The sequence below is a fragment of the Pseudogymnoascus verrucosus genome, assembly GCF_001662655.1.
Source record: "Pseudogymnoascus verrucosus strain UAMH 10579 unplaced genomic scaffold scaffold_1, whole genome shotgun sequence".
Classification (NCBI taxonomy): domain Eukaryota; kingdom Fungi; phylum Ascomycota; class Leotiomycetes; order Thelebolales; family Thelebolaceae; genus Pseudogymnoascus; species Pseudogymnoascus verrucosus.
The window spans coordinates 1,142,688-1,168,920 of NW_017263652.1; the positions used below are offsets into that span (position 1 = coordinate 1,142,688).

General features: G+C 51.2%; 9 protein-coding genes across 9 annotated transcripts; 4 read left to right on the forward strand and 5 right to left on the reverse strand.

Moving 5' to 3' along the window:
• Positions 1-1,715: 1,715 nt before the first annotated feature.
• On the reverse strand, positions 1,716-2,885 carry VE01_00394 (uncharacterized protein). The gene is made up of 2 exons (XM_018269926.2): positions 2,130-2,885; positions 1,716-2,058 (listed from the first exon to the last, which is right to left on the reverse strand). Exons 1-2 carry the CDS (start codon positions 2,396-2,398, stop codon positions 1,977-1,979), a joined length of 351 nt encoding a protein of 116 aa, XP_018135522.1. The 5' UTR covers positions 2,399-2,885; the 3' UTR covers positions 1,716-1,976.
• A 316-nt stretch (positions 2,886-3,201) lies between these two features.
• Positions 3,202-8,721, reverse strand: VE01_00395 (uncharacterized protein). The gene is made up of 3 exons (XM_018269927.2): positions 8,275-8,721; positions 4,797-8,165; positions 3,202-4,744 (listed from the first exon to the last, which is right to left on the reverse strand). Exons 1-3 carry the CDS (start codon positions 8,331-8,333, stop codon positions 3,868-3,870), a joined length of 4,305 nt encoding a protein of 1,434 aa, XP_018135521.1. The 5' UTR covers positions 8,334-8,721; the 3' UTR covers positions 3,202-3,867.
• Positions 8,722-11,465: 2,744 nt separating this feature from the next.
• SIR2 (NAD-dependent histone deacetylase sir2) lies at positions 11,466-13,588 on the reverse strand. Its single transcript, XM_018269928.2, has 2 exons — positions 13,157-13,588; positions 11,466-13,096 (listed from the first exon to the last, which is right to left on the reverse strand). Exons 1-2 carry the CDS (start codon positions 13,419-13,421, stop codon positions 11,787-11,789), a joined length of 1,575 nt encoding a protein of 524 aa, XP_018135524.1. The 5' UTR covers positions 13,422-13,588; the 3' UTR covers positions 11,466-11,786.
• A 106-nt stretch (positions 13,589-13,694) lies between these two features.
• On the forward strand, positions 13,695-17,207 carry VE01_00397 (uncharacterized protein; the record flags this gene model as incomplete). The annotated part of the gene is made up of 1 exon (XM_018269929.1): positions 13,695-17,207. One exon carries the CDS (start codon positions 13,695-13,697, stop codon positions 17,205-17,207), a length of 3,513 nt encoding a protein of 1,170 aa, XP_018135523.1.
• Positions 17,208-17,648: 441 nt separating this feature from the next.
• Positions 17,649-18,690, forward strand: VE01_00398 (uncharacterized protein; the record flags this gene model as incomplete). Its single annotated transcript, XM_018269930.2, has 1 exon — positions 17,649-18,690. One exon carries the CDS (start codon positions 17,649-17,651, stop codon positions 18,393-18,395), a length of 747 nt encoding a protein of 248 aa, XP_018135530.1. The 3' UTR covers positions 18,396-18,690.
• Positions 18,425-19,145, reverse strand: VE01_00399 (uncharacterized protein). The gene has a single exon (XM_018269931.2). It carries the CDS (start codon positions 19,026-19,028, stop codon positions 18,570-18,572), a length of 459 nt encoding a protein of 152 aa, XP_018135529.1. The 5' UTR covers positions 19,029-19,145; the 3' UTR covers positions 18,425-18,569.
• Positions 19,146-19,702: 557 nt separating this feature from the next.
• Positions 19,703-21,290, forward strand: VE01_00400 (uncharacterized protein). The gene is made up of 2 exons (XM_018269932.2): positions 19,703-19,868; positions 19,981-21,290. Exon 2 carries the CDS (start codon positions 20,207-20,209, stop codon positions 21,092-21,094), a length of 888 nt encoding a protein of 295 aa, XP_018135137.1. The 5' UTR covers positions 19,703-19,868; positions 19,981-20,206; the 3' UTR covers positions 21,095-21,290.
• Positions 21,291-21,487: 197 nt separating this feature from the next.
• VE01_00401 (uncharacterized protein) lies at positions 21,488-24,166 on the forward strand. The gene is made up of 3 exons (XM_018269933.2): positions 21,488-21,585; positions 21,632-22,126; positions 22,179-24,166. Exons 2-3 carry the CDS (start codon positions 22,021-22,023, stop codon positions 23,915-23,917), a joined length of 1,845 nt encoding a protein of 614 aa, XP_018135136.1. The 5' UTR covers positions 21,488-21,585; positions 21,632-22,020; the 3' UTR covers positions 23,918-24,166.
• On the reverse strand, positions 24,063-25,382 carry VE01_00402 (uncharacterized protein). Its single transcript, XM_018269934.2, has 3 exons — positions 24,858-25,382; positions 24,536-24,800; positions 24,063-24,480 (listed from the first exon to the last, which is right to left on the reverse strand). The coding sequence occupies exons 1-3, from the start codon at positions 25,127-25,129 to the stop codon at positions 24,259-24,261; spliced, it is 759 nt and encodes a 252-aa protein (XP_018135139.1). The 5' UTR covers positions 25,130-25,382; the 3' UTR covers positions 24,063-24,258.
• Positions 25,383-26,233: the final 851 nt, after the last annotated feature.

Consider the following 26,233-nt stretch of genomic DNA (forward strand, 5'->3'; position numbering starts at 1 on the left):
AGGTGTTGATATCTATTACGAGCTTTACCCCTTTGAACTATATTTATAACAGTCTATTTACATCCTTAGCCACAGATTTAAAGGTATGCTGTGAAGGATTTAAGAAAAGCTCAGAAGGATAGAAGGGCCGACTATAAGTTGAGTCATAACAATATCGAAGGAGTGTTGGCAGGCAGTTTAACAGATTCTGCCCCTTTAATGTCAATGTTTCGTGTAGCTTTAAGTGAACTCACTGAATATCAGAAAGCACAGGCAGCAGCGGCATGGTGAAACACGATTCAATTGACGATATCATGATAAAGATTGGCAACTGTGTCGACAGGACATCTCTGAAGATGTTGGAAGAACGGCCACTTGCAATCCTTCTAGGGCAGTTAGCAATATCGAGCCAACATCGAGCCACCATCTCGCAGCTTCTCGTTGACGCAGCTTGTTGCCGCCGAAGCTTCTTGTTGCCATGAACTTCTTGTCACCGCAGTTTTGTGCCACCTCTCACAACGACCAACCCTCGTTTACGCACCCACAGCCAGCAATACCAGGCTTTCCAGACACAAATATAGCAAGACAGATAGCACAGTCTGTTTCTGAAGACCCCGTTTATTTATAGTCGCCCCCTCCTACACCCCTGATTCCTTGTCATGACCCCTCCCCTCCCGGCCGCCCCCAAACCCCGTCGGCTGAACCAAAGATATTCCGGGAAATATTTTGAGGGAAAATGTGAACTGTGCCTTTACCGCCGTCTCCATGTCATTAATGTTGGGATATCTCGGAGGGGTCTAGTTGACAAGATCTATAGCCAGTTGATGTAGATCCCACGACGTCAAAGGAAGAGTTGTGCCTCCCATAAGATCTGAAAGGAACCGACTAAGGCGAGGATATTCCGTGGTGGGCTGTGCTGTGTCATATCGAGGCGCTTTTCTGTATCGACGACGAAACACTGATACCTTCGGGCTAGTTGTGCAGGAGGTAGAAAAGAAGCAAATACGCCGGGTTCATTTACTCGTTGAAGCTATTAGATATGAGGCGATCGTACAACCCAGAAACTTATAACTACAGGCGAAGCCATCTGTAATTCCTGTCTCCCGCCGCTTCTTGCCGACGCAGCTTCTCATCGCCATCAACTTCTTGTCACCGCAACTTCTCGCCGCCACAGTTTTGTCCCACCTCTCACAGCCACCCAACCATCATTTACCTGCCAACACGCCAGCAACACCCAGGTCCCCCAGAAGCGGTGGCCAGAGCGATCCCATCCCAAGGACAATTCCCATGTCTGGATGGGAAATTCTCGGTCTGGCCCTGAGAAATCAAATGAGCGTTAACTTATATAGTAGCCCCTTCCCACACCCCTAGCCACTCTTGGTAAGAACCCCTCCCGAAACCGCGTCTTCTAATCAAAGATATCTCGAGAGATACTTGGCATCGAAGTCTAGACAGTTCGGACAGGCTTCGGTGATCGAGTTGTAGGACGTGGGAGGTGAGAGCAAGGAGGGAGCTCTCATCCAGAGGTGATGTTTCGGATTGTGTGTATAGTCTGGACATACCTCCACGACATAAGATCTATAGCTAGTTAATGTAAGTTGACAGCAAGACAGGATCATATCTTCACATATAACACCCTCAAGAAGTAATTGGTCACCGAGTCTGCCATTGTCGGAGTCACATCAACCCCACGACATCCACATCTCACTCTCCCATCCTTGAACACATCATAAAAAACAAAACTCAAATAAAATTCTCTCCCCAATGCCAGCTCACCACAGCACTCTATGTGTAAATATGCCTTTCCTCCAATCTCAAACCGCCACCATCGGTCTAATCAAGCCCTATTCATCGACTGCTTACTCGCCCCCGAAGAAATCCAGCAAAAATTCCGTATATACAACGTTTCTCTCTCCATCAACCATCCCTCCCCATCATGTTTTCTTCTCCACCCAATCGTGCAGGGTTTTCGGGCTCAATTCGATAGCTCGCAAGCTCTACTCCTTCGACTCAGGCTCCTTCAAGATCCCCTCAACCTCCAACCGTCTCCTCGCCTCCTCAAGCGCCCAAGTCTGTATCCTATTCTCCGATTAGCCCTCTGTCCTCTCCTCCCCAACAATCCACCGTGTAAAAGAAAAAGGGGTACTCACGACGTATCAGGCTTAAAAGCATACCCCACCGTCAACGCCACCAACCCCCCCCCAAACCCCCAAAACATCACCCCCTCCCACCCCTCCTTCTCATACTTCTCCCCCGGCTTAACGCCCCACAGCCATCCCGTAGGCGGATCATAGTGGCTCTCTCCCTCTGCGGCGGCGCGAGTGCGAGTCGTCGCTGACAGAGCGCGTGTGTTGCCGGTGACGGCCGTGCGGAGAGGCTTCAGCGTGCAGCGGTGCGCGCTGCGGAGAAGCGGTTGCATTGTCACTGTGTGTGTGTGTGGACGAGGAGGTCGTCCGCGTGTGTGTGTGTGTAGGTGTAGTGTGGTGATGGCAGTGGTGGTTGCCAATTGGTGGTTGTGGAAGCTGGTGGTGGTGAAGCTGTGAGGTGCGGGTGAGGAGAGATGTTCGTTTGGGTGTGGTAAGAGGGCCCACTTTAGCGCGCGGTTGGGAGGGCGCTAGTGACACGATTTGTCCCGCGTGATGGTTGACTGGTTTCTTGGTGCTGGTGTCGGGTTGAATATATTCGGGTTGGTTTTACTGGATCGAAGGGGGTGAGGGGATTATTATAATATCTGGAGGTGGCAGTGGGAAGAGGGTGAGGAGGGGGGGGTTTGTGGTGAGGTGTTTGTTTGTTCGGAAGGAAAAGGGCATGACATCGCCAAGACACGAAATTCCCCGAGATCCTGATGGTGTAATGCGGAGGGAAACAAAACATGCATGAAGTCACGTCGCACTGCAGTTATTGACTGTACAGCTTCTGAATGGTGGATATGGATAACTTGAATATATTATTAGGGAAAATGCTTGTGGTGACCCACTAGTTGCATCAATGCATATAGAGAGCTCTCAGACGACGAAACAATGGTTGAAACATTACGAGTACTTGCACGGCCTTAGAGGAGTTATAGAGGCTGTGCTGTAGTATCCTATCAAAGTCCTAGATTCCAGTGTAAACGTATAATTGCCAACATATCTCTCACTGCCACGCCGAGGTCCTACGGAACACTTAAATACCATGCGAGTCACATCATCAAGACCAAAATAATACGTGCTAATGAGAATCTTTCCCATTGCTTGCCTTTACTAGACTAAATCCCCCCTCCAATTCACCCATCTAACCCTTCCTTCAAAACACTTTTTATAGTTCCTCCCTCCTCTCACATATACACGAGACCTCCCTCTCCGTATACTCATACAGTACATACAAAACAGCACAAGCACATCAGGGCCGACCACACGCCTTCAGCGCGCGCGTCCCGTAACACCATTACCCTCTCTCTCCCATTCCTTTCTCCTCCTCGCCCCTCACTCAGGAGGGCACATATGCAGGATCCCCCTCCCTCTCAAAATACAAAAAAACGCCGTGATACCCACGTCTTCTGCCACTCCAAACAAAGTATGAAAAAACAAGTGGTGATGTGAAAATGAAATCGATAGGCTGAGAAGAGCCATGTTTCTTGGTGAGAGAGGCTGAGAAGAGCCATGTCCCTTGACGAGAGAGGCTGAGAAGAGCCATGTCCCTTGATGAGATAGGCTGAGAAAAGCCATGTCTCTTGATGACGGAAAAAAAAGAAATAGTAGCGCCCCAGTGGCGCGGAGGTATGTGTGTATGTTGGTATGCAAGGTATATCGGCCATTCAAGCCACCTCCCAACGCCAATCGCTCAATGATAGTAGTAATCGTACAACCGCCGTAGTCTTGAAGTCCTCAACTCCCCGAAAGAGGATCATCAAGGCTTCGTATCTTTATCCCCCTTATCCTCCTTCGACTCCTCCGACCCCTCCGACGCCGGTCTCGGATGCGGCACATCCTCCCTCTGACTAGGCGGCAGCTCTGCCTCCGTATCTAATGGCTCCTCTACAATCACATTATCGCTCGGCCTCGTCCCCGGGTGCAGCTCCACCCCGGGCGTATTCTCGAGGTCGACGCGTCCCCTTCCCCAGCCCTGCTCGTCATGCGGACGCTCGATAGGCGACCACCCAGCCACGCTACCGGCGATGATACCAGCCATAACAGCCGTAGCGCCCAACGCGGAGTTCGAGCGCGAGCGGCCCGCGCGACCACGCTTGCGGGATTCAGCGGTGGTGGGGGGGTGCTCTGAGCCCTCTTCCGCAGAGCCATCTTGTGGGATTCCAGCGGTTGAGTTTGAGCGTGAGCGGGAACCAGAGCGAGAGCGGGAGATGAAGTTATCCTTTGCCTGCCCGACCTTAAAGCGGAGGTTATTGATTCGGCCTCCCTTCATTTTCTTGAGGAAGCTGAGTTCCTCCTTGACGTCGGCGAGGGGTTGGGGGAGGGGCATTTGCTCTTCTTCGTCTTCGATGGTTAGTTCGGGGGTCTCGGATGAGCGGAGGATGTAGGTGGGTACGAATTTGCGGACGAGCTCGTCTGGGATGCAGCGGATGGCCGCGCCGATGGGGATGGAGAGGAAGCCAAAGGCGATGGAGTAGCCCCAGCCGCGGGCGTCGAGGCGTTCGACAGAGAAGGCTTTGCCGCCGACGAAGATGATGAGGACTTGGAGGGAGACCATGATGATGTTGATGCCGATGAAGAAGTAGTTGTTTAGGACGCCCTCGAAGATGTTGAACTTGTTGTCGAGGCGACGGTTGCTGTGGTTTGTTAGTTTTTTGTATCTGGATTGGGGGTTGTAGGATAACTTACTTCCATTGGTTGAAAATCTGCATCCAAACGAAGGTATTGAAGACGAGTGTGCCAACCAATTGGGTCTCCGCAGGAGGCGCGGACGGGTCAAGGGGATCCGGAGGTGTGTTGTAAGAAAAGATGGTTGCCGCTCCAAAGTAGAGCATGAAGGTAATAACGAGTTGGTAAATAGCCTCTCCGATAATCATCTTCCACATGCGAAGAGAGATGAGCGGCGCGGACTTTGGGTCAGGCTTGCGGTCGAGGATACTGCGGGTTGGTGGATCGGTGGCAAGTGCAAGAGCAGCCATGGTGTCCATGATGAGGTTGACCCACAGCAGCTGGACAGCTGTCAGGGCAGACTTCTCGGTTGCACTGGATACGGCAGTGACGAATGTCACCACGACGGCTGTGATGTTGACAGTGATTTGGAATTGCAAGAACTTCTTGACTGCATCGTTGACAGCACGTCCCCACATCATTGCCTTCACAATAGATGCGAAGTTGTCGTCCATGAGAATGATAGCCGAAGCTTCCTTGGCGACTTCAGTTCCAGCAATACCCATAGAGAAACCAACATCAGCGCCCTTCAGAGCCGGGGCGTCGTTGGTACCATCACCAGTAACAGCGACAGTCTCGCCCATAGCCTTCAGTCTCTTGACGAGGATACGCTTGTCTTCTGGGCTGGAACGAGCAAGAACCTGGAGCGAGGGAATAATCTGATCCATTTGCTTCTTGGTAAGCTTCCTGAATGTTGGTCCTTCCATGACGATGCCGCCAGGGGTGAAAATTCCGCAATCAACAGCAATGGCTTTGGCCGTGGTCAAGTTGTCACCGGTAACCATGCGAACAACGACGCCGGCCTTTTGGCAGACTTCGACAGCCTCACGGACACCTTCACGGAGAGGATCCTGAATACCGACAATAGACAGAAGAGTCATGTCCTTGAAGATATCCTCGAACACGACCTCGTCGTTATCACCCTCGGCGCGGCGGGCATCCTTCGGTGGCCATTGCTCAAAGTCTCTGTAGATGAGACCAATAGTGCGTAGAGATCGTTCGGCGTAGCTGGTAATGAGATTGCTAAGTGTCTTCCGGTTCTCAGTAGTCATCTCCGCATCCTCAACACCCTGAGTGGGGTCGCGGATAACGCGCGAGCACTTATCAAGCAGAATTTCAGAAGCACCCTTGACGAGCAGACGGGCTTTTCCATGTCCAGTAGAGATCACGACACCCATGCACTTGCGGCCAGAATCGAAGGGGACAAACTGGTGAGTAGTGGCGTTTGATCGTTCCTCACTGACGGGGCCGAGACCGAGTTGCTCCTTGGCGAATATCAGTAGAGCAGTCTCCGTCTTGGATCCAATGAATGTCTGCTCGCCGTCTACCAAGCCTTCGAATGCAGTTGAGTTGATAGCAATAGATTCACGGAGTAAGCCCTGGACGTCGCTGCTAAGAGTGGCCGCAACTTCCTTTGCCGAAATGTTGTCTAGGACCACAGGTGGGGGTCTCTCTCTGCTCGAATTGTCGTCGTCGTCGTTGGGCTCGGTGGTACCACCGAATCGAGAGCTAGTTCCAATAGTGCCGGCTACGACCTGCATTTTATTCTGTGTAAGAGTACCAGTTTTGTCGGAGCAAATAGCAGTAGCGTTACCCATGACTTCGCAAGCCTTCAAGTGACGAACCAAGTTATTATCCTTCAACATTCTAGTCGTAGCAAATGCAAGAGCGAGTGTTACAGCCAAAGGCAGACCTTCAGGGACAGCAACGACGATAATGGTGACGGTGACGATGAAAATGCTCAAGAACTGTTGGCCCTTTTCGGAAGCGGTTCCCTCGTTGTGAGGGAGTTGAGCCAGGAATTTAATGAACAAGACGACAAAGAGCAAGAGACCAGCAGCTCCACCGAGTTTCGCAATGTACTCGGCAAGAACGTTGAGCTTGGACTGAAGAGGTGTGACTTCTGGATCTTCTCTGAGAGACATCATAATCTTGCCGTAACTGGAGTTAACGCCGGTAGAGGTAACCATGAATCTTCCAACACCCTCGGTGACGTGGGCTCCGGAAAGAATGAATGGATCGAGCTTCTTGGTGTCTTGGCCGCTCTTGATAGCTTCGTAGACTTCGTTTGCCGGTCTCTTCTTGATGATATCAGATTCACCCGTAGCAGAACTCTCGTCGCATTTAACGTTGTGACCCTCGATGAAAATTCCATCAACGGGCACCATGTCTCCTGGCTCGAGTAGCACGACATCTCCAACGAGGATATCGAAGACAGAGATTTCCCTAGATTTTCCAGATCGAATAACCTTAACATCGCGATCTTGCTTCTTCTTGTTCAACTTGACGAATTGGCGTTCCTTCTGGTAATCGTTGACGGATCCTACCACAACGACGATAACAATGGCGACGATAATAGCTACACCCTCAAGCCACTCAATACGTGGCTCGTCAGTGTCGTGCTTCTGTCCAAACGACTGGTACAGACCAACCGCTAGGGAAACAAGTGCGGCAATAGATAGCAAGATGAGGACCTTGTCGTTGTAAGTAATCCACATGATTTCGAAAATAGATTTGCCCTTCTTCTCTGGCAAGCGATTATCCTGGAACACCCTCTTGCGGTCCGAGAATAATTCGTGGCCTTTCTTCGCGTGGTGCGATCCGCTCGTTCCCGTCCTCGAGGCCTTCTTGAGTCCATCAAGTGCCGGGGTTTGAACATTGTCCACAGTCACCGTTCCCTCCAGGAATGTCTCCTCGACACTTAATCCACTGTCGCGGTTTGTCCGTAGTCCCTTCTCAAGCCCATCGAGTCCTCCCAGGGCATGGAATGCAGCTAAGCTCTTTGGGTTTATAAGTTTGTTCAATTGACCTGGCGTGTAGGCGAACTTATTATCCTCGCGCTTGAAATCCTCCTCCGTTCCCGGGTCGGGGGTCAAGGCATCCGTATCCTTGGTGATGTGGTCGTTGTTCATGTGCTCCCTATCCCTATCACTGGAGCTACCTCCATTCTGAACGTATGTCTCGCCTCCATAAGAGGCCTCATCCGAATCTATGGAACCCTGACGCTCTCGGCCCGGCACCGAAAGGAAGGCGCCCGGCTTGTCGTTACTCTTCGAAGTAGGTGATGAAACATTGTGCGGCGACGTAGGCCTCTCGCTGCCCTCAAAGGAAGGATGGCTCCTGAATTCCGGTGTCGAGCCTTGACTCCTATTGCTGGTTGAGCTAATTCGCGGGGCCGACGCGTTTCCAGCGTCGACGTTGCTCGTGCTCGATGCCTCGGACCCTGATCGTGAGACCATCTGAGGTCGAAGAGCCATTGGCTGCTGCGAGGCTTCGTCGTCCGCGGCAGGAGGAGTACTGACGGCGGATGTATCGATTGTAATCGTGGGGCTGTAAGGTTGAGCACACCGAGTTAGCGAGTGGAAATCGAGAGGCTGCGAATCTTGGAACAGACCGAACAGACGGCAAAGGGGGTATGTATAGATAGAGTTTAACTTACGCGCGCTGGCGGCGAGGTTGATCGCCCGCGGTCGGGGGTGGCTCATCAGGAGTCGTCATGTTTGTCGCAGGTGGCTCGATATAACAAGGCCTCAAGCGCCTTGGGGTTGCGAGAGGAAGCTGAGCTCAGAGGAGGCTGAGTTAGGCAGCCTGTCTCGCGGTACTGGCATATGATCTAGAATCCAACGAGGTGGTCGGAAAGGTAGGTATTTAGTCTATTGCCATGAATGAAATGCCCATCGTTGGAAGGCAAAAAGATTGTTTAGATCGGAGTCTGGGTCTGGGGGAGTGGAAATACGCCAAGAAACGTCCAAGAAGCACTTAATAGTGTTAGATGAGTTGGGATCCGCTTAACGAGGCTGTGCATATTTCTGGGCCTGCACTATTTGAGTTATGCCCAAGGCCGCAAGTGGGGAACTGGGAACTGCCAAAGGGAAAAATGCCCGGAGTTGTCAAGTTCAGGGATAGGCTTATTGGTATGCTAATGTTATGGAGATAGGCGCCATTGTTAGTTGTTCTATGGTTCTACAGTTCTAGTGGCTGTTGGTTGTTGGTTCTTGTGGTTTTAATGGTTGTTATACGGTTGGTTTGGTTCTGCGGTTATAATTCACATCGCTGTGATTTTGGGTGTCGCAACCTCGACGTCAATAAATCCAATAAATCCAACAAATCAATAGGCGACACGCTCTAAACAAGGAAAATCAGATCATGTCCAACCAAGTGAACCACGATGCAAGATAACTTTACATACAACATACAGCACATAACACAAAAATACAGGGCGGGCGAGCGAGCATTCTTGCTAATGGTTAGTACATGTACCGTACATACCAGCCCGATGACGATATCCCGACATCCCGCAAGCAATCAGATCAGAGGAGAAAAGACGGGGCCGAGACAAAGGCGGTGACAAAAGACAGCGACAAAAGACAAACCACAAGGAAATCTCATATCACAAATACAAAATACAGTATAATATCTCCTATCATTTTATTTCCTCATTGGCCCAACCAGCCGCTCTGGGCACTCCCCTTCGAACCTCTCAATGAGACCCCTCGACCGCCCCGGATGCGCTACGACTCTTGTTTCCGGACGATCTATGAAACAAGCACATACCAACCCGCCCCCATGATTCGTTCATCACCCAGCGCCTCCCATCCCGCCCTCTCTGGCCATCAAAGCGACCTCCTCAATAAAGCGTCCGATTCAGGTTAAATTTCAAAGTCGGCGGCTCGCTGGCGGCTGGGCAAAACATGGTGTGGAACACAGTCGACAACTGGTAGATTGCTGCGCCTCCCTCGATAAGCGTACAGGAACCTCGGCGGGAATTGTTGGTGGGTGAGACGAGGATGCGCGCGCGATGCTCTGGGCTGGGTCTGATCGGGAACGGAGGTTTGGGGTAAGTTACTCTCCGTCTGTCTGCCGAGATGGAGATGGAGATGCAAGGTACATTCTTCTGTGCTCCCCTGGGACGAAGGTTGCGATACTATACTCTGCTATGTACTCCCCTATGTCCGCAGCCAGTTGCAGTTGACAGACACTTACCTGCCATTTCCAGCCAGCCGCCAGACAGCCTTCATAATCTCACTCCCGCCGCTCTCACAACTTGGCGAATCACATGATATTATGATATTATGAATGCTGATATAATATGCTCACCCCTCACATTTCAGGGTGCAACGAAAGGGCACATAGGACAGGGTGCGCCATGCGATCAAAGCCCTCTCATTTCTCGTACCACAATGGGAAACTAGCATCGCATCGCAATTTAGTCCAAGCCCTTGGCAAACAACCTTCCATCCACCTGCCGCAATATCTCGCCTCGCAGTAGTATACTTCCGAGGATAATGGTGGTAGATTCCTCACGTGACCCTGCTTTAAACAAAGCGAAAGGGCGATAAGAACCACCAGCAATTTACACATGTTACGCCACCACCGCCACACCACACCCACTGCGCCACACCCACTGCGCCACACCCCCACCACCGCCACAACATCGGCCCTTCCACACCCCGACGCTGACGCAGGAAAAGGGGCATTGCTATCGCCATCCCTCTTGGCCTGCTACTTTAAACCACCTTTGCTTTCACAGATTCCATATCAAGAAAGTAAAAGAAAATCCCGCCAAGGCCGAGCCCGATAGATCAACAGTTCGCCCAGGCCACCCAGCCCCGCGGCGAACGATGTTCCCGTGTGTCTTCCCGTTCATGGATTGCTGGAATGGGCGAGCTGCGTTGCTTAGAGAGACTTCCGTAAGTTGGAGTGCCGATGCTGACCGCGAGGGATGCGAAGGAGCGGGCGTCATCTGGATGGCGATGTGGGTGAGATAAGCTGCACGTGCGGGAGTATGAGCTCGTAAAATTACATCTGATTACACTTCCCGTATCATATCGTATCGTATTGTAACCCCATCCCCCCCCCCCCCCGGCCTCCCATCCGCAGTACGCAGACGGACGCGGACGCGCGCCTCTCCGTTGCGGGGAGCCCCGCCCGCTGGGTCTTGTGCGCAGCGAGTACGCTGAGCTGGAGATAAGATTTACGGACGGCACAGTATGTAGAGACGGCACAGTTTTGTAAAAAAGAGGAGAGGATGCGTAGACAGGAAGACGTGGCGTGTGAGACATAACCGCACGTGCTACGCAACCTACTTCAGTGCGACAGCTGCGCCTCGTGGTGTCAGCGTGGAGGGCGGATCGTGAGGTTGTTGCGGGTGGCGGGGGGTCTGCCTTGGGGGTTGAGGGGAGGGGAGGGGAAGGGGTTTGGGGTAATCAGGCCGAGAGGTGATGATGCGATGGTGCGACTTGGGGTTGAAGGATGAGGGCTGTGAGGGTTCGGGGTTAGGGTTGTTGGGAAGGGGCTTGTGGGAGAGATGATTATATCTTTTCGCTCGAGCACTGGTAAGACGGGAGGAATTTTATAGGATTGAAATCGAAAAAAGGCCCTGTGCCGAAAATAACTAATTCTTCGCACGACCCTGGCAATAAGATGAGAGGAATCTATGGTGAGAGAAATGACAAAGCCCTGTGCTGGAAATAACTAATCCTTCGCACGACCCTGGCAATAAGATGAGAGGAATTTATAGTGAGGGCAATAAAAAAGCCCTGTGCTGTAAATAACTACATCTTGTCTGATGAGCTCTAGTAAGACAGGAGGAATTTCACAGAATCAAAGCACAAAGCAAATTCTCCGTGCCGAAAAAACAACTGTTAACTGTCCTATCTAATGCTACGCTAAGATGAACAACTCCCCGTCTCTTGAAATGTATGCGCCAGCTCAGTATGCAAGCTCATAGTCCCTCAAGTTGAGCCCTTCTCCCCAACGCCAAAGCCAAAGCCGAAGCCATAGCGACGAACGACGAACAACAACAGCTACCCGCTCAAAGCCCTCCAATGCTCAGTTGCTCAGATTTCCCACATCCCCAGCGCCAACGCGCCATATATAACCCCCTCCCACGAACGCCACGCTCAAGCATTCATTCCACGTGATATTCCGTAAGCCATAAGCCATAACTCCCTACTCCAACTCCTTCTCCAGCTCCAGCTCCAGCTCCAGCTCCAACACCTTCTCCTTCTTCACATCCCCCTTCTTCACCTCCACCATCTTCCAACGACTCTCAAACTCCTCCACGAGCTGCACATCAACCACCTGCCCCTTCGGAATCATCTCATGCTCCAACTCCCATCCCGCGCGCCGACACAACTCCGCGATCACCACATCGCAGTCCCCCAACATGTCAACATCGAAATTAACATGTTTCACCGGCTCGCGCGATATGTAGATCTGCGGGATATGCGCTGGGAGGAAAGGAACCACCTCCGACACAGGCGCGACTTTGAGACTCGTCCCGATCACGATCACCAGGTCCACTATGTCCTTATCATGCTGCGTCAGGCGATCATGAAACGTATCCGGGAGCGCTTCCCCGAAGAACGTGATGTCTGGCTTCATCACACCGGCCTCGGGGAGGTCGTATTCATCGTCCCCTCCCTCCTCGGAGCTACTATCCTCATACTCCGCCTTCTTGCGCTTCTTCGGCTCACTGCCATTAGCAGAGCGTTTCCGCTTCATAGCAGCTGGTGCCGCAGCCGCGCGGAGATACTGCACGCAGCGCTTGCAGCGCGGGATCAGGCCAGCGCGGATGTCGGGGAAGATCGCTTCACCCGCGACTTGGGCGCCGCATTTCGTACAAGACGCAGTGGCGAAGGAGCCGTGGCATTGGATTAGCTTCTCTGGCTTTACGCCCGCTACGCCCTCGATGTTGTCGATGTTTTGGGAGTAGTTTGTGAGCAACTTTCCTTTGTCCTGGAGGAGCTTGATGAAGGCGTGGGTCGGGGTGAAGCGAGATGTGGTGGGGAGGATGTCCCGCGCGACGCTGTAGAAGATGGAGGGGTCTTCTTTGAAGAGGGCGATGTCGAAGACTTCTTGTGGGTCGGAGAGGCCGAGGTGTTCCAGCTTGGCGTAGAGCCCGACGTCTTTGGAGCGGAAGTCGGGGATCCCGAGGGAGGTGCTTATTCCGGCTCCTGTGAGGACGATGATGTTGTTGCATTTGTTGAGGAGCTTGACCACGTCGTCGATTGTATTGTAACTCGGTAGCTTTGATCGCTTGGACAGTTCGCGGCTCAGGGCCATCGAAAGAAGACTGTAGTACGCCATGTCGGGCGCGCCCTCGAGGAATGCGGGGGGCTTGATGCCAAACGCCGTTATGAGTTTCTTTGCCGTGACTTTCCCTGCCTCGACAGTAGTCCCGCAGAAGATTGTAGGGCCGCTGTCGCGCAGAAGGCGGCGGTACTCGCGCGCTTCCTCGAGCGTGCAGACATCGTCTCCTATGGGGTGATGTTAGTAACCCCTAGCTTTCTTTGTAAGATCGATCTTGCATAACATACCACCCTGAAGCTCTCCATCTCCAATCTCCTCCAAGGCATCCTCAAACAGCGACTCAGTCTCCCAAACCTCCCCCGAAGTGACGCTTCCACTCTCGTAATCGTTATCGTCGTCCTCGTCCTCATCCGCCTCAAGCGCCTCAGTCGCGGGCTCGGGGCTCACTTCGCGCTCCCCCACCAGCGCTTCATCGTCGGAGACAAGGTCGACCACAGCCTTGAACGAGGTCTCGATGGTGGTCTGGCCAGCGGCGAGCTGACTTAGGTCCATCGCGACTTGTCTTTGTAGTCGACTACCTCGGTCCCTCGAGGCGCATGTGGATGGCGTCTCCGTCTCGGAGTTTAAATATAAGCTAAGATTAACGGTCTTATCGCTTATCGGCGCATCGGCCAAGGGCCGGCCGGTGGGGTAGGGTGAATTTGATGTGAGGCTCCGCTGACAGGGTCCTGGACTGAACGTCAAAATTCGAATTAGTTTGACTTCGGTCAATTAGAATCCGGAAATCTGAATTGAGCAAGATGCACTGTCAAGTGCGATTGCGCAATGGAAGGATCTCAACAGCCGGGGGGCGCAGATCCACCCCAAGGGACCACCACCTCGAAACCTACAATTGAGCGGAGGAGATCGAGGGCCCTCTCTGTTCTCAAGAGCAGTAAACCTAAAGTCAACGATGAAGGACAAAGCAGCGGAGCTGGGGGTGTCTCCAAAGGCATATTACATCGCAGACCAACCCTCGGGCCACGAAAGAAAGAAAAACATATCAAGATAGAGGAGGGCCCGCAACGGCCAAACCCTCTCGTCAATGCCTCGAGTATATACATGGGCTCGTATGGCCCGAGTCCAAGCGCCTCGCGCCCTATTTCGATGCGCTCGATGCGGTCCCCGGGGTCTCCACGGTCACCGAGACCCTCTGCGATGGGGACACCGAGACACTCCGCGATGGCGACGCCGAGGCACAGTTTGAGTGCTGTGGGAATGAATACAGTGCACTTGGAGGAATTGGATCATCTACTACGGGACCTCAATGTGCATTTGGAAACATATGGGATTCAAGAGACGCGTGATGGCTTTTTTGATGCCCCCTTCTTCAAGCCGCCGAAGACGGATAAGGAGGAGCTGATGCGATCGGCGAGGAATACACTCCCAGCGTCTTTCAGGAAGAAGCATCCGCTGTCAGTGTCTCACTTCTTGCCGAAGCAATGGCATGAACTGAAGAGCGTGGTGCGACGTCTGATGACTACAAGAGCTGGCATCAAGCTTACGAAATCGTTTCTTGGATTTTTTATACCATATATCCTGTGTCTGATTCCGGTTGTTGGTAACTGGGTGGGCAGATACCGGTATATCATGGTTTTATCTGCGCTATTTAACCATCCGGGAAGGACAATCGGGGCTCAGATTGATGGCGCATTTCTGACTATCATGGGAACATGTACTGGCCTTGGCTGGGGAGCCTTGGCCCTGTATGTCTCTGACTCTACGAGTGTAGCGGAAGGTGGATATGGAGGCGTGCTCGCCGCTTTCTTGATAATATTCATGGGCGTCATGGCATCGCTAAGATCCTATTTAATAAGGATATATCAGTTTGTCGTACCCGCTGGAATCGCTGCTATGTTCTGTTGTTTGGCCGAGACCGGGCGAAATGTAACCTGGGAGAAACTTCTAGCTTATGGTATACCATGGGCCTTGGGGCAGGGTATCAGTCTCATTGTGTGCTTGGTTATAGCTCCAGATGGTGGCTCTCGCCAGATTGCTCTGGCGGTCCATGACGCGTTTCGAGTCATGCAAGATGGGCTGACACTCCCACGGACGGAGAATCAGAGTATCCATCGCCAGCTGTCGTGGACATTTGTCAACCTTTCTCAAGCTTATCGAGACCTCGCCCTCGACATCTCATATACGAGATTTGCTCCTGGGGATATTGCGGAGGTCAGAAACGCCATGCAGGCAGTGGTTCGATCATTGTTGTCGCTGAAGACAGAGACGGAACTTTTCAATGGTGCGGAATCCAATAGCCAGCAAGCAAATGATTCTAGTGACGGCGATGTGGTTGTGGACATTGAAGAGCCACGCTCACGGCAAGCAAGTACAGGCACTATAGAAGAGCAAGCGGTGAACCTCGTTACCAAGACGCTTGCTGGCCCTACCGAACAGTTACTTGCGGATATGAGGGATGGACTTGACTGTTGCAATGCAGTTCTTTTGGGGATGTCAGGGTATAGGAAGTATATCGGTCCTCCTCCGGAAGTTTCATCAGATGTCCTTGGGAGTCTGGTAAATCTCCGAAAAGCCAAAATCAATTTCGACAAGCTCCATAAGGAGCTCATTAACGATGAGGCCTTCCCAGCTACCTTTTCCAATTACCCCGACGTCGTGGAGTTATTCCTATTTGTGAACCCTGTCAGGCAGACAGCAGATAGCTTGGAATCTCTGTTGGTCCTGGTGATGAAGATGCAACAAAGTCAGAAGAAATGGCGGTTTTACTTACCTCATTATCCCTTTCACAAGAGTCTCCAGAGAACCAATGCGCAGGTACGACATGACCGTGGAGGTATGACTACCGGTCTATTCTTCCGCAGCCAGAGGGAACTTAATGCTCTGATGATCGGCGCTCAGAAGAGCACATTCCAGCCGCTTCCTCGTAACAAAGCCGAAGAGAGCGCTGCGACATCAAGCCAGGAGTCCGATGATGGCGATGAGGATGTCATTATGAATAACGAAACGTCGTCGCCGAAGAAAACTTTTCGATACAAGCTATGGAAAGTGCTTCACAGGGCGCAGGGGTTCGAGATGCGCTATGCCCTTAAAGTTGCAATTGTCGTCTCCATGCTCTCCGTTCCGGCATGGCTGGAACAGAGTAGGGAGTGGTACAACGACTACCAAAGCTGGTGGGCGGTCATAGTTGTCTGGATAATGGTTCACCCTCGAACAGGAGGGAATATCCAGGATTTGTTCACACGCAGCTTCTGCGCAATACTCGGTGCGATATGGGGCGGCGTGGCACACGCAGCACGCGATGGAAACCCTGTCGTTGTGGCTGTTTTCGCTGCTATTTATATGATTCCAATGGTATACCGCTACACGCAGAGTTCTCACACTCGGTCTGGGCTAGTCGGCTGTCTCAGTTTCATCATTGTCTCTCTCGACCTACAAGCTCAGGATAACCGCCAGTCGAACATCAACATCGCCTGGACTTTAGGCGTCGCCTTTGTGGTAGGCGTCATATCCGCGATTCTAGTCAGCTGGCTTCTATGGCCCTTTGTTGCCCGCCACGAGCTGCGCAAATCTCTATCGGGGATGATATACTACTCCGCCCTCATCTACCGCGGTGTCGTCGCGCAGTACATTTACTACGAAGAAGGTGACGAGCCAACCCAAGAAGACATCACCCGCTCCGAGATGCTAGAAGGTCGTCTCCGCGAAGCCTTTGTCCGCATGCGCCATCTCCTGGCATTAACTAGACACGAGATCCGATTACGAGAACCATTTAATCCTTTGCCCTATTCGGCACTGATTGAGAGCTGCGAGGCGTTCTTCGAGAATCTGGTTGAAGTGCGCCAGTTTAGTCTTTACTTCCATCCGAATTATATGAGTCAGAATGAGGCGGTTTCGAGTGAGCTACTCCCGTATCGACGTGATGCGGTGGCTAGTATCCTCATGACTCTGTATATCCTCGCTGGAGCCCTGCGGGGGAAGAGGAGAGTTCCGCGGTATTTGCCTAGTGCGATGGTGGCGAGGAAGAGGTTGTTGGATCGGATGGAGGAGCTGGAAATGGAACAGCAGGAGGAGGAGAGAAGTAAAGACTACAACGATGAGCATGCTGAAGCGCCGCTAGGGAAGAAGAATAATCAAACCCAAGGGAAGCAGAATGCCGAGGAGAGTGGTATGCGGTTTGCACAGGTTTACCAGTTTGCCTACAGTAAAGGTCTGACGCAGTGTGTGGAGCACCTTGAGCAGTTGCAGAAGTATACGAAGGCGATATGTGGAGAGGTTGGATTTGACCCGGACGATTTTGCAGAGGTGGAACATAAGATTGAGGACGAGTGGAATAGGTGAATATTGTGCATATACAAGATATGTTTGAAGCTGTATTTGAACAGTAATTTTGTGTAATACTAGCGATTTTACAGTTGAAGATCTTCAAATGGATATTATATTCTGCCAAGGCTCGACCCAACTTGTATGAGCAAGGGCTCGTTATCTCGAATATCTATGCTCAGATTGTGTAAGCAACGAATGGAGGCGCCGATTTGAGGACCAGGGGGTCACTGTCGCCGTCGCGATTCGGTCTATCTTCTGACCGTCTACAGCTTCATTATATCTTGGCATGTGGTTTGAAATCAACGGCGATTTGAAATCATCTTGGCAGGTTATGATACACGCATATATATACTATTGGTTCTTGGGCTTCTTTTGAGCAGTCAGACTAGATCTATCATTCAAACCACCCACATCAGCCAACAACATTTTTCTCACAACACACCCCTAACAATCACAATGTCTTTCTCCGGCAAAAACGTCCTCATCATCGGCGGCACCCACGGCATCGGCCTCTCCACAGCCCAACTCCTCATCCGCGACAGCGCAACCGTAATCCTCACCGGCCGCAACACCACCAAAGCTGCAGACCTCCTCGGCACCACCGCCCACGGCCTCCCTCTCGACCTCCAAAACCTCTCCGAGATCACCTCCCTCCCTAGCAAGATACAGGCGCACCTAGGTTCAGACGCCAAGATCGACTTACTCTTCCTCAACGCCGGGTTCGCTGCCCTGGAGCCCCTGGCGACGGTCACGGAAGAATCTTTCGACCGCACGTTCAACACGAACGTTAAAGGCACTTTCTTCGCTGCCCAGACGCTCGCACCGCTAGTCCGTGACGGAGGGGCTATCGTCTTCACAACATCCATAGCGAACAAACTCGGCATCCCAGGCATGGGCGCCTACGCAGCGAGCAAAGCAGCCGTTCAATCACTCGTCCAGACCTTCGCAGCAGAGCTAGCTAGTCGGAAAGTCCGCGTTAACGCAGTCAGTCCCGGGTACGTGAAGACTCCCACGATGGGGGTGGTAGGGGCGTCGGGGACGGAGCTGGAGGAGTTCGAGGAGCATGGGAAGAAGACTACGCCGTTGGGGAGGGTGGGGGAGGCGGAGGAGGTGGCGCGGACGGTGAGGTTTTTGGGGTTTGAGGGGACGTTTGTGACGGGGGTGGAGGTGGTGGTTGATGGGGGGTTGGGGTTTTTGAGATAGTTTTGGGACTTCGGTGGTGGTTTTTGAGTGGATACAACAGAGTTTTGATTTAGTATCTGATTCCTTAAGCTGACTAGGATAATGGGAGTCACCATGATTACCTCAACACAAACCGAGTCCTGGTCCTGTTGGCGAGCATGGTGTACACCTTCTACTGTATTGTAATAGTAGCCTTTACCCTCGGCGGGAATCCTTCGACAGAGAAGGCTCAGAGAACGGCGGGAATTGGTATGGATACCTAAAACCTTCGTCGGATATCATGTTCTCCTTGAGTCGCTTCCTAGCCTCCTCAGACAAAACTTTTTTTTTGGGGAGCGGGATAGATGCTGTGTCGTAGTTCGTTCTTATAAAGAGCCCCGGTACAGTATCTTCAGTTGGTTTCTCCCAGTTTGTCGCATTTTCCAAAGCTATCTGGCGGAATCGAGCTCTTCGGGCGGCCTCTGTGCGTGGATCTTTATCTTTCGCTGCCTTTGCGGTATCCCTGCTTTCTGATGCGGTCTCGGTGGGAGGTATCGCCTGTTTCGAGGTTATGTTTGTGGCAACCGTTTCGGAGACGGCGTGAGACTCGTCCCTTGTGGATTCAGCGACTTGCTTCATTTTCTCCTCGGGAGACTGAGTGGCGTGGGTATCCATCTCTCTAGTCTAGTGCCTTCAATTATGGTGTAAAACTGTTCAAATAACTTTATCAGTTATCAGGAAAGGGTATCTTTGTACAAATAATATCTTTAGGGGTGCGGAGGGTACAGGGTGATGGGAAGCTGCTTTATGATCTGATATTTCGAAATGGGCCGACTTAAGTCACATCATGCCATCTGAGATATGAGGTTCTCTGTATCGGTAGCATTATGTTGATATAATATTTTTGTATATAATTTCAAGTAAATATCATAAATAATTACTACCCTAAATAATTAAATGCATTGAATTTCCAAAATCAACATGAGAAACGAAGGGAAATATTATTGTTCCAAATCAACTATACCAGTTGCTATTGTTGCTAAACCAGAAATATATCCACTCCATTGTATGCTTTGTAAAGCGGTGGCTTGTAATGCTGCAAGTGATAATATTTCTTGGTCGCTCCTGTAAGCTGGAGGAATGCAACGCCGACTTTGACTCACACCCACGACTTTGTAAGCTAGAATCAAGCAACTTGCTTAGGCCAAGAGCGCCTAACTGAGGGCTTCATGTGGGTACAGGGTGGGCGGGCCTACTTATCAATCTTGAGGTTTAGTATGGTTTTCCAAGTGATAAATCTGAAGGCCCGGCCTCACTTATTCTCAGTTATGAAATAGGCTTCTTTTATTTCGTCAACCATATATCTATCAAATTATTTTTGCTAATATTATTACCGTGACATGTATAATTGTGTTTGGTAATATAGGCCCATTAACATGCCTATCGACTGTGTCTGCGAAAATAATGCATTGCGAAACGTAGAAATGCGCAACCAACACGCCCAAATAGGAGCTTGTGAGTGTACCATAAACGCTAGTTTAGTTACCGACCTCGTTCCAAACGGTTAAACTAATGCCGCTGTGTAAATCGCGGTGTTCGTTGCAGGTGATGTACTAACGGCTAATAGTTTAAGCGTTGGCACCTTGACCTCTTTACCTGGTTTGGCGGGTAGTTCAACATTTCCGAGCATGTCGATCTAACAAGCTTATTAATTCTCAAGGCTGAACGAAATGATGTACAAGTGCCGACAGTGATTTTTTATGCATCAATAGCAACCATTCTAAAAAACATTACAACGACAATTAAATTATTTGAGAAAAGAAAACAAATTTCTTATCATTAGTACATACAACATGTTCGAGGGATTCACAGAATTCGATATAGAGGTCCAATCCTCCCCTAATGTCACCATTCACGGGGTGCAAGGAGGTTCGGGACCAGCACTGCTCCTCGTCCACGGATTTCCCCAAACCCATCTCATCTGGCACCTTGTCGTGCCGCACCTGGTTTCGCAATTCACCATCGTAGCTGTGGACATCCGGGGGTATGGCGCATCCACCAAGCTTCCCCAGAGCGAGGGACATACACACTATGCAAAGAGCACCATGGCACGCGACCTCAAAGTTGTGATGGAGAAGCTGGGCCATGACAAGTATTACATCTGTGCCCACGATCGAGGGGCCCGCGTCGCCCACAAGCTGTGTGTGGACTTTCCAGCGCTTGTGATAAAGGCTATCTTCCTCGACATCAGCCCCACCCTGCTGATGTATTCAAAGACGGACTTCGAGTTTGCCAAGTCTTACTTTCACTGGTTCTTTCTGATCCAAAAGTACCCACTGCCGGAGACTCTGATTTCGCAGAATCCGAAGATGTTCGCGGAATTGTTTATGGGTGGAAGACACGCGGGACTTGGGGCGTTTACACCGCAGTGTTTCGCCCAGTATTTGTCGGTTCTCGAGCAGCCTGAGGCTGTTCATGCGATGTGCGAAGACTATAGGGCGGCTGCGACGATAGACTTGGAGGAGGCGAGACAAGATATTAAGGCAAATCGCTTTATACAAAATCCTCTAAGGGTCTTGTGGGGGAAAAATGGGACCATTGAGAAGTGTTTCAATGCTGTTGCGGACTGGAGTGAGGTTTCTACGGCGAGTGTAGACGGGGGAAATATTGACTGTGGTCATTATATAGCAGAAGAGGCGCCAGACATACTCGTAAAGAATATCAAGGAGTTCTTTGTCTAGGGAACTTGGAGCACGGCAGGAGCGCCGACTACCAGGTGGTCGGCCGCACTTTCCGAAATACATGGTACAGGTATATACATACGGTTTCTACTCAATTCTCAATTCAACAGAACAGACTTTAACCCATTTCTTCCATCCGCCAGCTCAAAAGAGGCCTGTGTCGTTGAGTTTTAAGCGATCAACTGAGTAAATCGCCTGTACCATGAAGCTGTCTATCTTCGAGACGAACCGACCTATTTGAGACACCGTACCAGGGGTCTCCGGATCTGACGTGCCAGCGCCACAATTCCGCACCAGCATTCTCCACAAAGCCCACCTGTCATGCGGGCGGGACCCTTGTCCCTGGACTAATAATAACACTAGGCACCCTTCAAATCGAAGACAATTCGCTATATCAGCATAGAGTACGACCGGACAACACAGGCGAGAACCCAGTATAGAGTAAATTACCATACCTTCTACACGAGAAAGATCCATAGGCTATCCGGCGAGTTAAGACTCACTTCGTGTTGGTTTTCAGTAACTAAACCTAACCAGATACGACGACGTAAATGTTGCGATCTCGTATTGCGGCGCGTTTAGCCGAAATTGGATTATTGAACACTACTTCGTAATACGATGGGACGCCCAGAGTCAGCCCTTCAGCCCACCCTTCAAATACGAGGGGTCCCCCCATGGATGTGCAACATCCCCCGCAAACGGCTGTCGCACATTTCGCTATCGTTTTGTTTTTTTTGTTCTTGTCACTCGTTTATGATATGCAATATCGCGTTTATGGAGGCATAGGAGAAGCTTTAAGGGGTTTCAAAGTTGCTGCGGGTAGATAGACAGCGATCGACAGCCCGATAAGAGCTCCTCGTCCTAGTGGAGCACGATAGGCCGCGATCGACAACCAGATACCCAGGCTGTCTCACTTGATAGAGGGAATGTTAGACGCAGGGAAGAGCACGGAGAGGTTGCATAGTGGCAACTTGAGCTCCGGCGAGGATGGAGGAGTTGTGCAAAAAAAGAAGGGGGGGATCCGGCCGATTTGTGAGTCGCTTGCTGCCTTTGGCGCGAATGCAAAAAGTCTAACATGATGCAGGGTATTGGATCGCAGGTGTCTTCGTGATACTGGCAATTGCTGGGGCGGTCGTGGGAGCTCTTGTCGCGAAAGATGTGATTCACGTGGGATCTGGAAAATCAGCAGCTGCTGTCGGCGACACAGTTGGCGACACAACGGAGACTGCTGGTTCGCCGAGCGAGACTTCTTCTCCTCCAGTCGAGAGCTCCGATGGCTCCGACTCGTCAGTCGACACTCCCTCCTCTTCCTCCACTTCTGGTACCGGCACTCCGACTTCATCTACAACCTCGGAGAAGTCGACAAGCAAACCAACAGCAACAGCCGCCTGCACAACTTCTGACGAGATTCCTTCAAAGGAGAAAGGCACATGGATGGACACAACGTCGTGGCTGGATATGACTGGCTTCAACTGCACATTTACGGATGCGACTGTGGGTGGCCTTCCCATCGTCGGCTTGAAATCGACGTGGGACGACTCCAAGCAAGCCAACGCAAACGTACCTGCATTGAACAAGCCATGGGGATCCTACGCCAGCAAACCTTTCCGCGGTGTTAGCTTGGGCGGGTGGCTCTCTCTCGAGCCCTTCATTACCCCCTCACTGTTTCCCGACACAAGTCTCGTCGACGAGTACAGCTTGTGCAAGAAGCTTGGCCCAAAGGAAGCTGCCAAGACATTGGAAAAACACTACTCCACCTTCATCACTGAAGACGACTTCAAGGCTATCGCCGCCGCGGGTCTGGATCACGTACGCATCCCATTCTCGTACTGGGCAGTAAAGACCTACGACGACGACCCATACGTGCAGGGTATCTCATGGCGCTACCTCCTCCGCGGCATCGAGTGGGCGCGTGCACACGGCCTACGCGTGAAACTCGACCTACACGGTGCGCCTGGCAGCCAGAACGGGTGGAACCACAGCGGGAGGCAAGGGACGTTGGACTGGCTCGAGGGCCCGCACGGCGCTCTTAACGCCCAGCGGACGCTGGACATCCACGTGCAACTAGCCAAGTTCTTCTCCCAGGACCGCTACAAGAATATCATTGCCTTCTATGGCCTCATCAACGAACCTGCTCTTGCCCTCTCGCAGTCTGATCTCATCCTCTGGACGGAGAAGGCGTTCAAGGTCGTCAAGGACAACGGCTTCAGCGGCACCCAGGTCTTCAGCGAGTCGATGCGCGGCCTCGAGCCCTGGCAGGGCACCCTAACAGGATACGGCGATAAGCTCGCCATCGACGTCCACCAATACACCATCTTCGATAACGCCCTCACCGGCCTCAAGCACACCGAGCGCGTCAACTTCGCCTGCAAAGCCTGGACCCAAGCCTCAATCTCTGGCATGAACCCCGCCAGTGGCTTCGGACCCACCATGGTAGGCGAGTGGTCCCAGGCCGACACAGACTGCACCAAGTACCTCAACGGCGTCGGCAACGGCGCCCGCTGGACCGGAACCTTCTCCGGCACCACCACGCCCTACTGCCCCACTGGGGACAGCAAGTGCAGCTGCGATCTCGCGAACGCGGATGCGTCCTCCTACAGCAAGGAGTACAAGCTCTTCCTGCTGACGTGGGCGCAAGCCCAGATGTCCGCCTTTGAGAAGACGTGGGGATGGTTCTACTGGACCTGGAAGACGGAGAGCGCGCCGCAGTGGAGTTATCAGGCAGGGTTGGCGGGAGGGTTCATGCCGCCGCTGGCGTATCAGCGGAGTTGGGATTGTTCGAAGACGGTGCCTGATTTTGGGAGCCTGCCGGAATTTTACTAGAGCGAGCGAGCGGTGTCATATGAAGCGATATATTAGCGTATATATGAGAGGGATTTAGGTTGGGGGTTTATAAGGGGGGATTTAATACTTTACTTAATGTCTAAAATTTGTAACTTTGTAAATGTCAGTTTGGCAACCCGCAACACTCGTTCTCTATATGAAATAGGCTTCTTTCATTTTTCATACTCGACACGCCATAGTGAGGCTCATCACAAATTCTACATTAAAGCAATACTCATGATACTCATGACCCAAAACCCTTCAGATTGCACTTCGTCGTAAGTTACTAACGGGGCTTTCTGCCCTGGTCATTTGCGCAACCCCTACCCCCACAGCTGATTTCACTTCATCTCCCTCTCATATTTAAGATTCCGAGAAGCTATACCCGCAGCCAGAAGAGCGAAGGTGAAGATAAATTCCGGCAGGAGATCAAGAACTACCTTTTCTGCAATTGTCCCACCAGTCCTTAGATTAAATGACGCTGTTTTTATAAAAGCGCCTAATGTTGTGTAGAGAATCCGGACAACCATCGCCAACATGGCAACAACAACACCTCTAATGAGCTTTGCGATCTGTTAGCCAGAACCAAACCAACTATGTGGTCTAATGGATACGTACTTGTTTCTCTCCACGTAAATCTCGAGGATAAAGAAACGAGACAGCCACAATAACAGCGATACCGAGCCACACAGCAAGGAGGAGTATGCCTCCCGCACGAACCATGTCTAATCTCGTCTTCATATCACTCGTGGTAGAAGCGATCTTCTCAAACTTGGTATACCCTAGAGCTATCATAGCGATTGCTGCTACACAGCCAAAATGAACCACAACGTGAGGGAGAAATCCGAATATGATTCGTCTGTGCGATTTGATAGAGGTGTATCTAGGTCAGCTGTTAGTTTATATAAGCTCAAGTGCTCTAGAGCAAGTTGTTCCATACGATTCATGTGCTATTCCACCGATAGAAATGATCAGAGGAGCAATGGCTACCGAGGCAATAATCAGCCCGGCCTCGCTGAGTGTCTTGTTTGTAGATTCATCGCTGACGATAATGGCGGCACCGACAATTCGTATGATGCAAAAGACACAGAGGAAACCCCAGCCTAAGAGGCCATGCTGTCCGTGCTTGAAGAGGCAGTAGAGCGCGGGGAAAATGGCGATTATAAAGAAGGCCAATTGCGCAATAGCAATTTTTCCTGCTGTGTTGAACATGGTGTGCGTGTGCGTAAAGATAGAAATATGTATAGAGAAAGGAGGCAATTGAATGGATGGTGCAGATGGAAGGGAGTTTGAGGGGGATATCTACCAGATGAGAACTTATAACAAAAATAAAAATAAAGCAGAATGCTTACGACTGCCTAAAAGCCACAGCGGATAACTAACCTTCAGCTGCATCTTCTAAAAATGTAGAAAATCTCCAAATGCGTGGCTGTGAGTGTATGTCAGGTTGGGAATGACCGAGAAGGGAAACCACAAGAGTGAAGATCTGCAACTAGGGTCGTAGGCAAAGGATTCGCTAATGCCGTGCCGATCTGACGCCAATACGCAATACGCAATGCGGAATACGGAATACGGGATACGGGATACGGGATACGCTAACCAACGTATTATCCGTCGGACGTATTCCCTCATCATCATCGCATTTCTTATTATCAAACATTAAACAGGCACTCTGCGGTAGAAATACTCTCCCTATTGTGCTAATAATGCCACGACAAACCCGGAGAACACACACGAAATCTCGAGGAGGGTGTTCGGAGTGTAAGCGAAGGAAAATAAAGGTAGGCGGCACTCCGCTAATGACTTACCTGCTTTGCTTTGGGGCCCTTGCTAAACATGGCATAACAGTGTGACGAAGAGAAGCCCGCCTGTTCAGGCTGCACAAAACGCTGTATACCATGCGAATTTGCTATAGCGAGGTCGCCAAGTGCTGGCAGGCGGCCAGGGTATTCTGGAACATCGCCTATGAGCCCGTCTGTATTATCATCCTGTGACGTGTCTACCCCTGGTTGCAATGGCAGTTCTGAGAAACTTGCATCACCTGGTCTACCTTCAAATGAAGCACCGAGCCCGTCGGCCACTACAAAGACTGTTGGGAATTTTGATATGGACGATATGGAGTTGGTATGCACACGCTTTTGTTATGCTGATAAAGAGAGTCTTCTATTTCTCCTAGTATTCCTATTAACACAAACGCTAATAACCAAACTCCATAGTATCACCAATTTATTACAGAAACAGCTGCAACAATGGGTGGTCCATGGGTGAAAGTAGTTCCTCGGTTGTCTATTTCCTGCGACTATCTGATGCACGGCA